This window comes from Amphiura filiformis, chromosome 1 (assembly GCF_039555335.1).
Source record: "Amphiura filiformis chromosome 1, Afil_fr2py, whole genome shotgun sequence".
NCBI classification, from domain to species: Eukaryota; Metazoa; Echinodermata; class Ophiuroidea; order Amphilepidida; family Amphiuridae; genus Amphiura; species Amphiura filiformis.
In genome coordinates this window covers 8,281,502-8,295,530 of record NC_092628.1, presented here as the reverse complement: position 1 = coordinate 8,295,530, position 14,029 = coordinate 8,281,502, and the positions used below count along the sequence as shown (strand labels likewise).

At 35.7% G+C, this 14,029-nt stretch overlaps 2 protein-coding genes across 4 annotated transcripts in view; both read right to left on the bottom strand.

Annotated features, from left to right (window-relative positions):
* The window catches only part of LOC140146985 (ubiquitin-like-conjugating enzyme ATG10), an 81,495-nt gene that overhangs the window by 7,191 nt on the left and 60,275 nt on the right, over positions 1-14,029 (bottom strand). For all 3 annotated transcript variants that reach the window (XM_072168864.1, XM_072168802.1, XM_072168933.1), the window contains one exon: positions 1,510-1,607. In XM_072168864.1, coding sequence (XP_072024965.1) covers positions 1,510-1,607 — 98 coding nt within the window. The remainder of the gene's footprint in view (positions 1-1,509; positions 1,608-14,029) is intronic.
* LOC140167824 (uncharacterized) lies at positions 8,573-10,987 on the bottom strand. Its single transcript, XM_072191118.1, has 7 exons — positions 10,920-10,987; positions 10,806-10,828; positions 10,242-10,280; positions 9,933-10,025; positions 9,620-9,712; positions 9,257-9,346; positions 8,573-8,769 (listed from the first exon to the last, which is right to left on the bottom strand). Exons 1-7 carry the CDS (start codon positions 10,985-10,987, stop codon positions 8,573-8,575), a joined length of 603 nt encoding a protein of 200 aa, XP_072047219.1.

Below are 14,029 nucleotides of genomic sequence, written 5' to 3'. Positions count from 1 at the left end.
ACAGTGACATTATTTCGTCGCTGTTTTGACAAACTGCCATATAACGAAAAATGCAGTTTTGAGAAAATCACATAGGACATCCTCCTACAATCAAATGGGCTATACCAGTTGAAATCCATACACCCCCTATGGAAGACAAGACCTTGATCTTCCATACAGTGAGTGTGAATTTCAAATGGGGTTACCTAAATGGGTGACTCCATTGCAATCTTTGTGGAAAAAATTAAGGTCATGTCTTTGGTAGGGGTGTATGGATTACAAATTAAATCGTCGCTGTTTTGACATACTGTCGTATGACGATGTTTGGGTTAAATGAGTTACATAAACTTTCAAAATCTGTGAATGAAACTCTCTATATTCACAAAGTTTTGTGACCTAAATGTATTTAGTTAATGAGATATGGCACTAATTAGTGTGATACAACATGGTTTTTATGTACCCCGAAATTGTCATTTTGTATTTAGTCAAATAATTGTATCATGATACGTCGCCATAGGCCACCTCTGTAGTTGCCTATTGTTTTGACATACTGTCATATCACATGGCGTATCATTATTAACACATAGGTTGTCAAATTGTGCATGTTTTGACATACTGTCGTATGAGTTTGCAGATTAATTACTTCTAATTAGTGAATAAATAAACAGTTTGTATTATGTTGAGAACAAAGACAGATATATTATTGATTATATTCTTTGATAATAATAAACACATTTTACATTGGTGCTCTCCAGTGGGTCTTCAAAACTTGGAAATCCTTTAAATGCAATTTTCTCAAAACTGCATTTTTCGTCATACGACAGTATGTCAAAACAGCGACGAAATAGTCCAATGAATGGGCACCTGTCCAACAAGGACAGGTGAAGGTTACAGGTTTCAGAAGTCCACAAGTCTATCATGTCAAAATGGATAGGACTGATAGTATACAAATATTAACTGTCTATGAGTGTGATGGTCGAAATATAATCACGAGGGTAAAGATGGATTGTTCCATTCCACAAGCCGGAACGGTGAGTGGAATGGAACAATACATCTTTCACCGAGTGATTATATTTTGACCATTACACAAATTTAAGACAGTTAATATTTGTGTTATATCACTCATACATAAATTCTGTTGCTCAAAAGTACTATTTAAGATAGGGAATACATTTATTCATCAACATAACACCATGTTTTGCCGTGACATACTTAAAATTTTGGTGTCCACCCCATAACTAAATTGGCGAGTCTAAGAGTCAGCGCATGGCTTGGCGCAGGCACACTATGGCGCAGCACTATGATGGTAAAGACTATCACATGGAGAGGCTGATGGTAAAAATGATAAATGGCTATCAACCAATGAACTGTTTAGAATTTATGTATGAGTGATATAACACCTGATATTTCTGATATAAGAAACAAGTGATAGTGTTTGGATTTGAAAATTTCTTTTCACGTTTTAATGCTATATTAATATTAGAAAGACAATTATTATACATTATATCTTTTTAATGTTAATAAATCTACCTGTTGTGTGATAAATGTCCATCTCTGGTGCTGTAATCTTGTTTGGTAGTATTCAGGTATGGCTTGCCAAACTTCATCTAGACTTAATAACTTGCCATCTGAAAAAAAGAGAGTAGTAGATATCAATTACAATGCCTCTATCAGCAGTAGATAGCTATATGGCTGACTGTGAAAACTTAAAAAGGATGGAGGATAATAAATTTGATTACAGCCAAGTGTGGTACCACGCGAGCATTGTCACTTTGTACTTCAGAGTGGACAAACTGTATGATGCCTATATCAGCAGGAATAGATAGCAATGTGGGTATGTCATCAACGCTCATATTAGCAGTAGATAGCAATATGGGTATGTCATCAATGCTTATATCAGCAGTAGATAGCAATATGGGTATGTCATCAATGCTTATATCAGCAGTAGATAGCAATGCATTAGGCAAGTATGACATCAATGCTTATATCAGCAGCAGATAACAATAGGGGTATGTCAGTACAGGTATGTAGGTATGTACATAACTATACGGGTATGTCATCAATGCCTATATCAGCAGTAGATATCAATACTATTATGCCTATATCAGCTGTATATAGCAATACATGTATGTCATCAATGCTATATATCAAAAGTAGATAGCATACAGGTAGGTCATCAATGCCTATATCAGCAGTAGATAGCAATGCGAGTATGTCATCAATACCTATATCAGCAGTAGATAGCAACACAGGCAGGTCATCAATGCCTATATCAGCAGTAGATAGCAATACAGGTATGTCATCAATGCCTATATCAACAGTAGATAGCAATACAGGTATGTCATCTATGCCTTTATCAGCAGTAGATAGCAACACAGGTAGGTCATCAATGCCTATATCAGCAGTAGATAGCAATACATGTACGTCATCAATGCCTTTATCAGCAGTAGATAGCAACACAGGTAGGTCATCAATGCCTATATCAACAGTAGATAGCAATACAGGTACGTCATCAATGCCTATATCAACAGAAGATAGCAACACAGGTAGGTCATCTATGCCTTATCTGCAGTAGATAGCAATACGGGTATGTTATCAATACCTATATCAGCAGCAGATGGCAATGTGGGTATGTCATCAATTATCAATGCCTATATTATCAGCAGCAGATAGCAATACATGTATGTCATCAATGCATATATCAGCAGTAGATAGCAACACAGGTATGTCATCAATGCCTATATCAACAGTAGATAGCAATACAGGTATGTCATCAATGCCTATATCAGCAGTAGATAGCAATGCTAGTATGTCATCAATGCTTATATCAGCAGTAGATAGCAATGCTAGTATGTCATCAATGCCTATATCAGCAGTAGATAGCAATGCTATTAGTCATCAAAGCCTATATCAGCAGTAGATAGCAATGCAGGTATGTCATCAATGCTTATATGTGACCCGGCAGCACAAATCGTCGCCCGTATTCCATAGTGGCGTATGGTGATACGAAAGAGAAAGAGACGTTTTTGAGAAAAACAGCTTTGAGTGATACACCGACTTTGAATGGACAGTACCGAAAAAACTTAAGATTCTTTTTTATAATTAATTGAAGGAAAATCATTACAACACATTAAAATTATCTCCCAATAATATTTTACTTCAAAATTTGAGCCACATGATGTGTAAAAATGACTCTAAAGTTATACGTCACTATGGAAAACGTGACATTCCTGTTATGAGACATTTATAACCATACGCCACCCGATCGCCACTATGACATACTGAGTACTTGCACATCAGCGTGTACTGGCTGACAGTACGCCACCCTATACGCCACTATGACATACGAATACTTGCACATCAGCGTGTGTTGACTGACCTTACGCCACCCGATACGTCACTATGACATGCACATGGGCGTGTGCTTTGAGTATTTCATTAACGTGCTGATAATTATGCGCTATGAAAAACAATAATATTTATTGCATTTTATTATCAGTGTATGTTTAATATTTTGATATATTGGAAAGAGAGCAAACATTATATTTCGGGGCGGCTTGGGATTCCCGGGAGATCTAATATAATTAGAGGTTAATAACTGCCCCGGGATAACTGCGCATCGGTTTTTTTGAGAGCATTGCAGAAAAACATTCATTAATTTGCCCCATTAATTTGCCCTCATTAATTTAACCTCATTTATTTAACCTCATTTATTTAACCTCATTCATAACTGCTACCAGTTTAATCTTTGGCTATTTTGGTCATGTAACAATCCGTATAAACACACATACAATGCACTTTAAATAAATTCAGTCTCAACTTGTGTTTTATTTTAAAATCCAATACTCATATAATTATTATAAGCTAGTCTACAGATAAAAGTGTCATTATATAAATCTTATATTAACAATTTAAAATATGATCATAAATAATTATAAATATACCAATCTGCTAAATCATACAAATTAAGCCTAATTTCAGGTAAAATCAGGCACTTCAAGTTAATTTTGATCTCCTGTGTATTGCACTTTAATGTTTATTTTTTCTCTCTGTTTTTGATTAAGGCACATGCAGAAACTCCTGTTTACACCCCTATCAGATATTCTGCATTCTTATTAAATTTGATTGGTAGTCATCTATCAGGCTATTTCGTTTTAGTGAACACCGCTACACCGGAATACATAATCTCAAAATAATAGAACTGTCTGCCCATCTTCTATCACGCCATAGATGACCACCAAAATTCCTACGTTTTATTTCATTAATATTAAGCAGATATTGATGAAAGCATCATATTTTAATGGATCTTTAAATGATCAAAAAGTTAACACTATTATATAAAGTGGTCACTGATTAATCTTAATTTAACAACATCAAGGAATCGCCATATCATTCAAACGATTGTGTTTGTCTCTTAATATTTTTCTTTAAATTATCAATCTAACATTTCAGCTAACTTTAAGTAAGAAAAAGCAGCATCCAATACATTCATCCATATTTTAGAACACATTAATCAAAACACAGTGGCTGACTTTTTACTGAGTTTATAGAATAATGGGGCCTGCATATATGTCTGTGTCACAAAATTATACTCTAGAATTTGCTTACAGTATAGAAAGATTTAATTCAGTTTCCCACCTACTGCAAATTTGCAATCACTACAGGGATTTTGTAGTAAGAGGTATACCCACTTACACCAGTTTTGGAACATTTTAATTGCTGGGTCGAAAGTAAGTACTTTCAAAAGTAGACTACCGTCCGTCTAAACACACCTACTATAACACCTTTGTAAATATATTGTATCATATTTTTTGGTAAGGCATGTTAGATGTGGCAGACTGGTCGCCTGTGATCTGTGCACATGAGTCATGTTGAAAACGGGTTAATCCTGTGTAATCTGATCTGACAGGATACAGACTTGCCATGTTGATTTCATCAGTAGAATTTTATTTATGAAGGCGGCGCCATTATGATCCAACCGACTGTGCGTTCACAAAATAACAACAGAAAATACATAAACAAGTTAAAATGAACATATTTACAAGAAATAACAAAACATTATCTTTTAGATACATGCACGAGTTATATACAATTTACAATGATATAAGCAAGTGAAAATAAGAATAACAAAACCATCTTTTACGTATACATGGTATACCTGCATGCATGAGTTATAACTATATTACATCTGATATTACAATATCAATATAAATGATTATGCAAGTGCCACTAGTAGGCCTATACTATAGGCCTACCGTATTCGCATTTTATTGAACTTAATAGTAACTGTCCAAGGTTTTGGCAAATATTTGCCGTGCACAAACTGGAAGCATATTCGTGATCCACGTTGTGCCAGTAAGCCCGGGCCTGTAAGCTAACTGTCTTCAGTTAAGCTTATATAGCAATCACAAGACTTGTACATATACAAGTAAAACGTTCAATAAAACGTTAACAACCGCCACTGAATAAAAACATATTTTAAACAACAGTCCATATTGGTTGCTATTATACGGCTATCTATCTGTATCCGAATATAAAATGCAATATTTAATACTTCTTTCTTTTAATTTGCATATCAAATACATTTTTACATAGCACGGTAGTGCAATTTCACCACACATAGCGTACGCTTTCCAGTGCCTGCACTACCAATCTCTTTACTTTACTCAGTAAGTTAATTTATGATTTCTACAACACTTTTTCAGGATAAAAACGAATCGCCACCACATTTATCAAATTATCTACCGTATATACTCAAAATCTGGATATTTCTCACTTTTGTCATCAGCTAGCTCTGTCTTTTCGACAATACTTCTTTTGACAAAATGACTTCTTTTAATATACTACTCTGCACTGTATCTCAACTTGGAACCACCTCAATACATCTTTTAATCATTTGCAATTCATCCTACTCAATATATGGATCAATTCTCCATTTGTAATTTTTTTACTGTCACTTTTATATTGGAATGTTTCTACATTCATGTTTCTAGGTAACCATTTTAACTTTGTAAGCAACATTGGCCAACTACTGAATAGACACGTGACTTGTGACTTAACTTGTGACTTAACCTATGATTTTAAAGATTGGAAGGATCTCTCGTCCAACTTATGATTTCATGACTAAAATGTCTTGTGTGTGACTTGATTAGACTTGACTTGCAACTTTTTCAAAATGACCTGACTTACTTGTGACTTGGACAAAAGGGACTTTTGACTGGGACTTGACTTGACTTGATGACTTGCACAAAATGACTTGGTTACCATCTCTATTAATTATGTGCTAACAGTGTAGTTGTTTATTCATGTGGTAAATTCATGTAGTACGCAATGTGCTCATCACGCCCGATGACAGGGTGATCGCCCTGGGTGAGCCCGACAATGTCATCCCATTTTCCTTTGGATAGCTTCGGCTTGACTCTCGATGGTCCATAAGCAGGCTTTGGTAGTTCATGACCTCCCTTGTCATTGGTACGTCGACCAGCTCCCACAGTAATAGGGGCGAAACGCTCTTGCAAGTGAGACATCTTAATGTACACTTTACTAGGCTCTTCCTTCCTTAGTTGCACCGCCATATACTCCTTCCAATTTACTTTCATCCCGTCGTCCGTTTCCCTAACTCTGTACACCCCAGCTCCGAATATCTTTGACGATAGGTCCTTCCAATCTTTGATATCGTGTTGTTGCACTTCGTTGACGACATACGGGAAGGGGTTGCGACGCGCTAAAGTAATGGTTGTTGCCAGCTGTGCAGGCAAGAAAATTTCTTCCTGACAGTTAAGACTTCTTTGGATAGTGCTGTGCATGCTGTCGCCCTCGACTGCCCATGTGCCGTTACAAAGAAGTACAGTGTGATTCTTTTTATTTTCTTGGAGTTTTGTAGAAAATACTTCAACATTGCTGGTACAATGGTGTTCTTGTTTTGCCCAGTGCATCCATCTGCAAACATTACCACTTCCACCGCTCCTTCTGACTCTTTTTCTTGTAGGAATGTGTATAGGTAACTGGCTATCTCGTTAGCCCCTCTTCCCACTATTCCCTCATGTGACAAGAAGCAAACCCCTTTCCTGGATGATAATTCGTATATGGTGAAGTTGTAGTTTGATAACCTCCGTTTGTAAAATATCTCAGATCTGTTCGATTTAGGCAAAAAAATAACTTGCTGGAGGTCAAAGACAGCGGCCACTACCTTCTTTGTTACGTCGGCGCGTGCCTTTTCCTCATCTTTTATTTCGCGAACTCTCTCCTTTTCTTCAATATGTCTCTTATAAGAATGCTCCAACCTTCTCTTCTGTTCTTCCGATGATTTGAGATATGCGTCGCATAGCCCGCACTTGTCTTTTTTTGGTTTATGGAATTTCAGCCTTTTAGTTTTGAAGATTTTCATGTACAAACTTTCAGATGCTCTCATGTCAGGATTTTCCTCCTTGAAGAGGCGATGCATCTTAGCCACATTCAGCTCTGGGGCTAGATACATATAAGTGGAACTTGCTCGGCAGTAATGAGATTCAACTCATGCGAAACCGGTCGATGTGGTCAAGAATAGCTTGCCTTACAGGTTTCCTTTCATCTTCCATCTTGTCATTCCTTCCCCCGCGTCCTTCATTCTGTAGTATACCCGTTTTGGGGTTGGTTTTTTTAAGCGTAGTTCTAACCTGTCTCTCCGAGATACCGACGGTTGTCAGGAACATCTTTTTGCATACAAGAATGACCTCCTTGTCTTTACCATCACTAGTTGGATTTGGTAAGTAATAATTCATCATCCGACCTTTTGGTTTACGTTTTCCTGTTTTCTTACTTGGAGAAGTGACCTGCACGTGTCTCTTTATCCATGCTCTCTGAAGATGAAGATCAGCAAGTCCAAAATATGAATCTTGGATATTCTTTCTTTGTACTTGTGTGTAGTTGGTACACTCAAAAGCCTTTGTATTAGAAGCGTCGTGACCCTTACATCCCACTTTAAGGTCCCTTCTGGCTGGCAAAGACTTACCGTTGTAGTTACTCACATATGGCATGCCGCTATTCCTTCGTTTTTTGTTATCAAGGCGTCTGTTGACCCTTATTTTTTTGAACATAGGGGCTAACCCGCTCTTCACTTTGACCATCTACTTTGAAATCTTCTGGTTTGTGGTGTGCAGATTGGGAACTAACTGGTGTTTCCTGATGATTCTCTTCCAGTTCACCGACCTCTGCATTTTCCGAGATAGTTGATAAGGTGTCTTGTTGTCTGTTGACCCTTATTTTTTGAACATAGGGGCTAACCCGCTCTTCACTTTGACCATCTACTTTGAAATCTTCTGGTTTGTGGTTTGCAGATTGGGAACTATCTGGTGTTTCCTGATGATTCTCTTCCAGTTCACCGACCTCTGCATTTTCCGAGATAGTTGTTAAGGTTTCTTGTTTTATGCCCGAGTGGAGTTGAATACTTTTATTCTGAATGGGTATGTTTTGCACGTTATTCATGATATCACTTGTTGCATCATTACCACTAGTATAGACAGTAAACTGAATAATTTGTGTACCACTATCATTACTACTACTAGTACTACAGTCATTAAAAGTTATACCTTGTATATTACTTCCAGTAGTAACTTCATCCGGCAATATCAACTTGGAAAAAAGTTGTGCTCAGAGCAATCACCTTTCTCACAATGTTGGCTGCAAACCAGCGACAAACACCTGTTACATGCTGTCGTTGCTTCGCTCTGCACTCTATGTTTGTACATATTATCGGTGTATCGTCCTGACTGTCTGTGTTGTCCTGGCTGTCTGTTTCTTTGCTTTCCTCTTCTGTAAAATTAGAAAGATAATACCTTCATTTTGTATAGGCATATTCTTAGTTATTCTGTCGTTTTAGCAATACTATGATATATGAAAAAAAATGTTTGCGTGCACTCCAGTGCCGGGATTTTTGGGGTGGGTGGGTCGGTCAGAAAAATATAGGTAACTATATAGTCTTGTCCCCACGGTTGACACACTATTTTGATAGTGGTGGCGGTGCTTATCCGTGTATACGTCTAGCTATTTTGAAGAAAAAAATATCTTGGCATACTCAGAGATAACAAAACAAACTACAAATGTAGATAGGATTTAACAGCACCACAACCAAGTAAACATTTACTATTTTAATACAGAGCAATATTGTACTGAGTGACTGAAGAAAATGTAAACATTTACCCGCTTATGTGGCATCGAGTGGCAAAGTATTATGTAGGACAACCCCATCTATATACCAAAATAGTGATACGACTTAACTTTGCTACAAAGTAAATCTTACCAGTAGACAAACTCATGTTCCATAAGTCTTCATCTGTGTCCATATCCGTCACCTCATCGCCATCCTTGCTATCAGTATTGTCCATGTGACCTTAAATTTAAAATCAAAAGTACAGCATTGACCTTTATTGAGTGGCAAGCAAAGACAAAAAGAAAAAAACTGTATGGAGCGGCTCTGTCATAAACATATCTTGACTCACCTATTGTTCCTTCCTGTCTTTCTTCCTTTATTATTATTTAAAGCATTGGTTCCTTCATTCTTTTACGCAAAATTATGTTTTCATAATACATCTCCCACTTCTTCATCATAAACATCTCCACGTAGCATATTCTTTTCCAATATATTACATCGTAAGTAGCTTACCTTCATTTTCTTGCCCCTTTTGGTTTTGGTTTGAGGATGTCGCTGAATCTGTAGTCTCCTCATAGTGTGGACGACCTGCAGCTGCTTCAAAGTCTAAAACAAAGAATCATGTACAAACTTTAAAACAAAAACAAAAATATGTCAACAAATAATTAGTTGCAAATTTGATATACATAAATTGTATCGACCATGCTGTTCTAAAATAAGTATTATTGTGCTAGTTTTCAGCATTAACTTTCTTTCTCTTGCCCTTCATTTTTCATCATTATTATTTTGTTTTTGAATATAGGCCTATCAAATTTTAGTAGCTTACCTTCATTTTCTTGCCGCTTTTGGTTTTGGTTTGAGGATGTCGCTGAATCTGTAGTCTCCTCATAGTGTGGACGACCTGCAGCTGCTTCAAAGTCTAAAACAAAGAACCATGTAGACAATAAATTTTTTTTAAAACTCCATTTCAACAAATCTAGTTGCACATTTAGTATGCTGTTATAATATTATTATACATGGTGCTACTTTTCAGCATTAACTTCTTCCTCTTAGCGCTTCGGTATTCGTCATTTTACTCTGCTTCTCTGCTTATTATATTTTGTTTTTGAATATGTTAATTTTTTAAATAGCTTACCTTCATTTTCCTGTGACTCTTGAGCTTGGGTACATTCTCCTAATTAAAGATAGAATCATATATTACTTTTAGTCTCTGTAATCATGGTAGTTGCTGTCATTATAATTGTACTAATTTTCAGACTTAATCTTCTGATTTGATTACGTATTAGTATATAGTAGATGTAACTGTTGAGTCATTTTAAAATCTTCTTTTCATGGTTTTACTGTTATCAAAAAGAAAGTTAACTGTTATTATTTCTTGTTTGTTTTGTTTTGCTTTGTTTATACAATCACCGACTCACAAGCTTCATAAGCGACACTTGCTTATTTTATCTTATCTAAGTGATCTTCAGCAACAGCAATCTCAGTCTGCTTCACAACTCATCACTGTAAATCCTAGCTGTAACACTTTTTAAACACTTTAGGCGTTTAGACAAATTGTTATTATACATGTACCTTTTTCAGAAAAAGGTTTCATATTTTGAAAATTATTCTCTTATACGTACATCACAAATCCAAAATAAAATCAACACCGTCCCTTAGATCAAGAGTATCATCTTTGGATCAAGGCAATAATGCATACCTTTATTGTCTGTATAACACAGCCTTTTAGAGGGATTTCGTCTTCATCACTCCACTCTAGGCCTGCCATCTGTTTAAGTGGCACGTTATCTTCCTCACTCCACTCAAGGCTTGCCACCTGTTTAAGCGGCTTGGTATCGCCTCACTCCACTCCTCCTCATCACTGTCACGCTGTATTTCCATGTCTACAGTGTTCTAGGTAAAGCGTAAATCTACATGAAGCCCTGAAATCAAATAAATCCACACATTGTACTAATGGGAAACTTTATAACAGTAGCTACTTGTAAATTGAAGTAGTGTTATGTAACATGTGCAATGCTTTTAACGTAAAGTCTGCAATCCATTAAACGCTTACAAACAAACACATTGCAACATTCACCTAGCTTTCAGTATTCTTCAAACGGAAAAGGCATACGTACATGACATTTTGAGCATAGTATTTCTTGTACCATATAGGCCTATGTCACTGAAACCAACATGCTTATTTTAAGTTTTTACACAAATGTACCGCATAATTCTGATTAAAATTACATACATTTCTGGTGTAGAAAACGTAAATATTCATGTATTTCGTCTGCCTGTTCTGTAGGCCTACTCACTTTATACTGCGTTACAAACCTAATGCAGCGAGTACACACATATTAAACTAGTAGGTATTATGTGTTTACAGGGTCAGTGGTAGGCCTACACATAGTATTTAAGCGTCAATATAATTTTACTTCATAAAAGTATGATAATAACCCAGCAAACACAAAACGCGTTTTCGACATCATTCGCAAAAAGGTTATAAAAGGTTGTCAAAAAATGTTTAAATGTCGGGTTGTATAAAGGGTATATTAAGAGTATAAAACGTTTTCATAACCTTAAAAACATTTTTGATAATCTACTGCTCAGCAAACAAAAATGTTTTACAGAAAACGTTTAAATGTCGGGTTATATAAAGGGTATAAAAACGTTTTAATAACATTCCAAAAAACATTCTTGAAAACTTGGTACAAAACATTCTAAACAGAATGTTATTTTGGGGTTAAAAAAATATTTTGCGAAAAATGTTTGCCCAAAATATTTTCAATAACGTTTTAAAAACGTTTTCATGACCTTTTTATAACCCGACATTTAAATGTTATTAAAAGGTTTTGAAAAAAATATTTTAAGAACATTTCTGTGTTTGCTGGGTTAAAACATTTTTTACATAATGTTATTTAAGTATTGACACAATATTTGGCAAAAATGTTTATAAAAATAGTTTACAATAACATTTTTGAAAACATTTAAAAATATTGTTGTAGTGTGTTTTCATACAAAACGTTTTAAAATGTTATCATGACCTTTATATAACCCGACATTTTAATGTTATAAAACGTTTTTAACTAAACCAAAAGCCAAAATATAACTTATTTAAAACGTTTTTAAAACGTTTTTGTGTTTGCTGGGAACATAGACCATCAGACTACATGCTTTTTATTGAAGCTTAACAACTGTAAGAACATGTCTAGCTATCAGTAACATTTAGTGGCGTAAATTAACTCAGATACATACATGTACCAAATCTATAACTAATCATGTATTTCGCCGTCTATAGGGGCATACTGTAGGCCTACTCGCTTTATCCCGGCGCTTTATACTAAATTGCACACCTAATGCAGCGAGTGCACACGTATTAAGCTAGTAGGCCTATATGTTTTAGAGGGTTGGTGGTACACTAGTTTATCCGTCAATATTGCCTAAGAATAATAATAAGTTTGCGTCAATATCACTTAGGCCCTAATATAAGGGACCGTTCACAAACACTTGTAAGGGGGGAAAAAAGAAAAAAAGGGGCCCTGAAATTTTTTCACCCTCCTAAGGGGGGGGGGCTGAAAAAATGACCACAATTTTTCCTGGGAAAATGGGAGTTTATATGCTTTTCTATGGGGTTGACCGATAATTTTTATGTCGAAAAAGGGGGGCCCTGAAATTTTCATGGTCTGTAAAGGGGGGCCCCCAAAAATTTTCGCGATAATTTTTTTTTGCATCAGCCCCCCCCCCCCTTACAAGTGTTTATGAACGGTCCCTTAGTATAATAATAACATAGACCATCAGACTAATTGCTTTTCATTAAAGCTTTACAACTGTAATAACATGTCTATAGCTATCAGTAACATTTGAGTGCATGACATACATGAACCAAGTCTTTAAATAATCACGTATTTCGCCTAGGGGCATACTGTAAGCCAACTGGCTTTATACTAAATTGTACGCCTATTATGCAGCGAGTACACGCCAAATAAAATAGTACTTATTATGTCTTTACAGGGTCAGTGGTACACATATTGTTTGCGCTAATATAATTAAGTATGATAATAACATAGACCATCAGACTACTTGCTTTTCATTTAAAGCTTAACAACTGTAAGAACATATCTAGCTATCAGTAACATTTAGTGGCGTAAATTAACTGAGTGACATAAATGTACCAAGTCTTTAAATAATCATGTATTTCGCCCGATAGGGGCATACTGTAAGCCAACTGGCTTTATACTAAATTGCACACCTAATGCAGCAAGTACACGCGTATTAAACTAGTAGGTATTATGTGTTTACAGGGTCAGTGGTACACATAGTGTTTGCCAATATTTCTTAATAAGTATATAGTAATCACGTGAGACCATCAGATTACATGCCTTTCATTAACTATTAGTCTATATCATATCAGTAACATCAGTGACGTTACGATGTTATTATCATACTTATATTAGGGCCTAGGTGATATTGACTAACGGTATGATGTAGGCCCTAAGTAAGCTTAAGATTAAAATACAAACATGTCAGTCTGGAGAACGACCATAATGTAAAAATAATGCTACACTACGGCTCCTGCTTCATGATTGTGCTTTAATATTATTATTATTATTATTATTATTTTCTAAATTCATGAAAATGCTATTTATTTAACTTTACTTACCATCAGAATAGGGGTTGGACAGCTTCGTAGCGGCGAGTTACTATGCAATCTGCTATGCATAGCTTGTAGGCCCAGTATCAAAATCAAAATAATTATTATTGATGTATCTGTACGAGAATATTGTTGATAAAGGCATTTCTACTTATTTCTGACGTTTCTATTGAATAATAATTTTTGATTAAAAAAAAAAACTTTGAACTGACATCACAATAAAATTAAAATCATGATATAGATAACCTGTATGCCAGTTGCTTTTATCTCATTGTTGGCGTCACGGTATT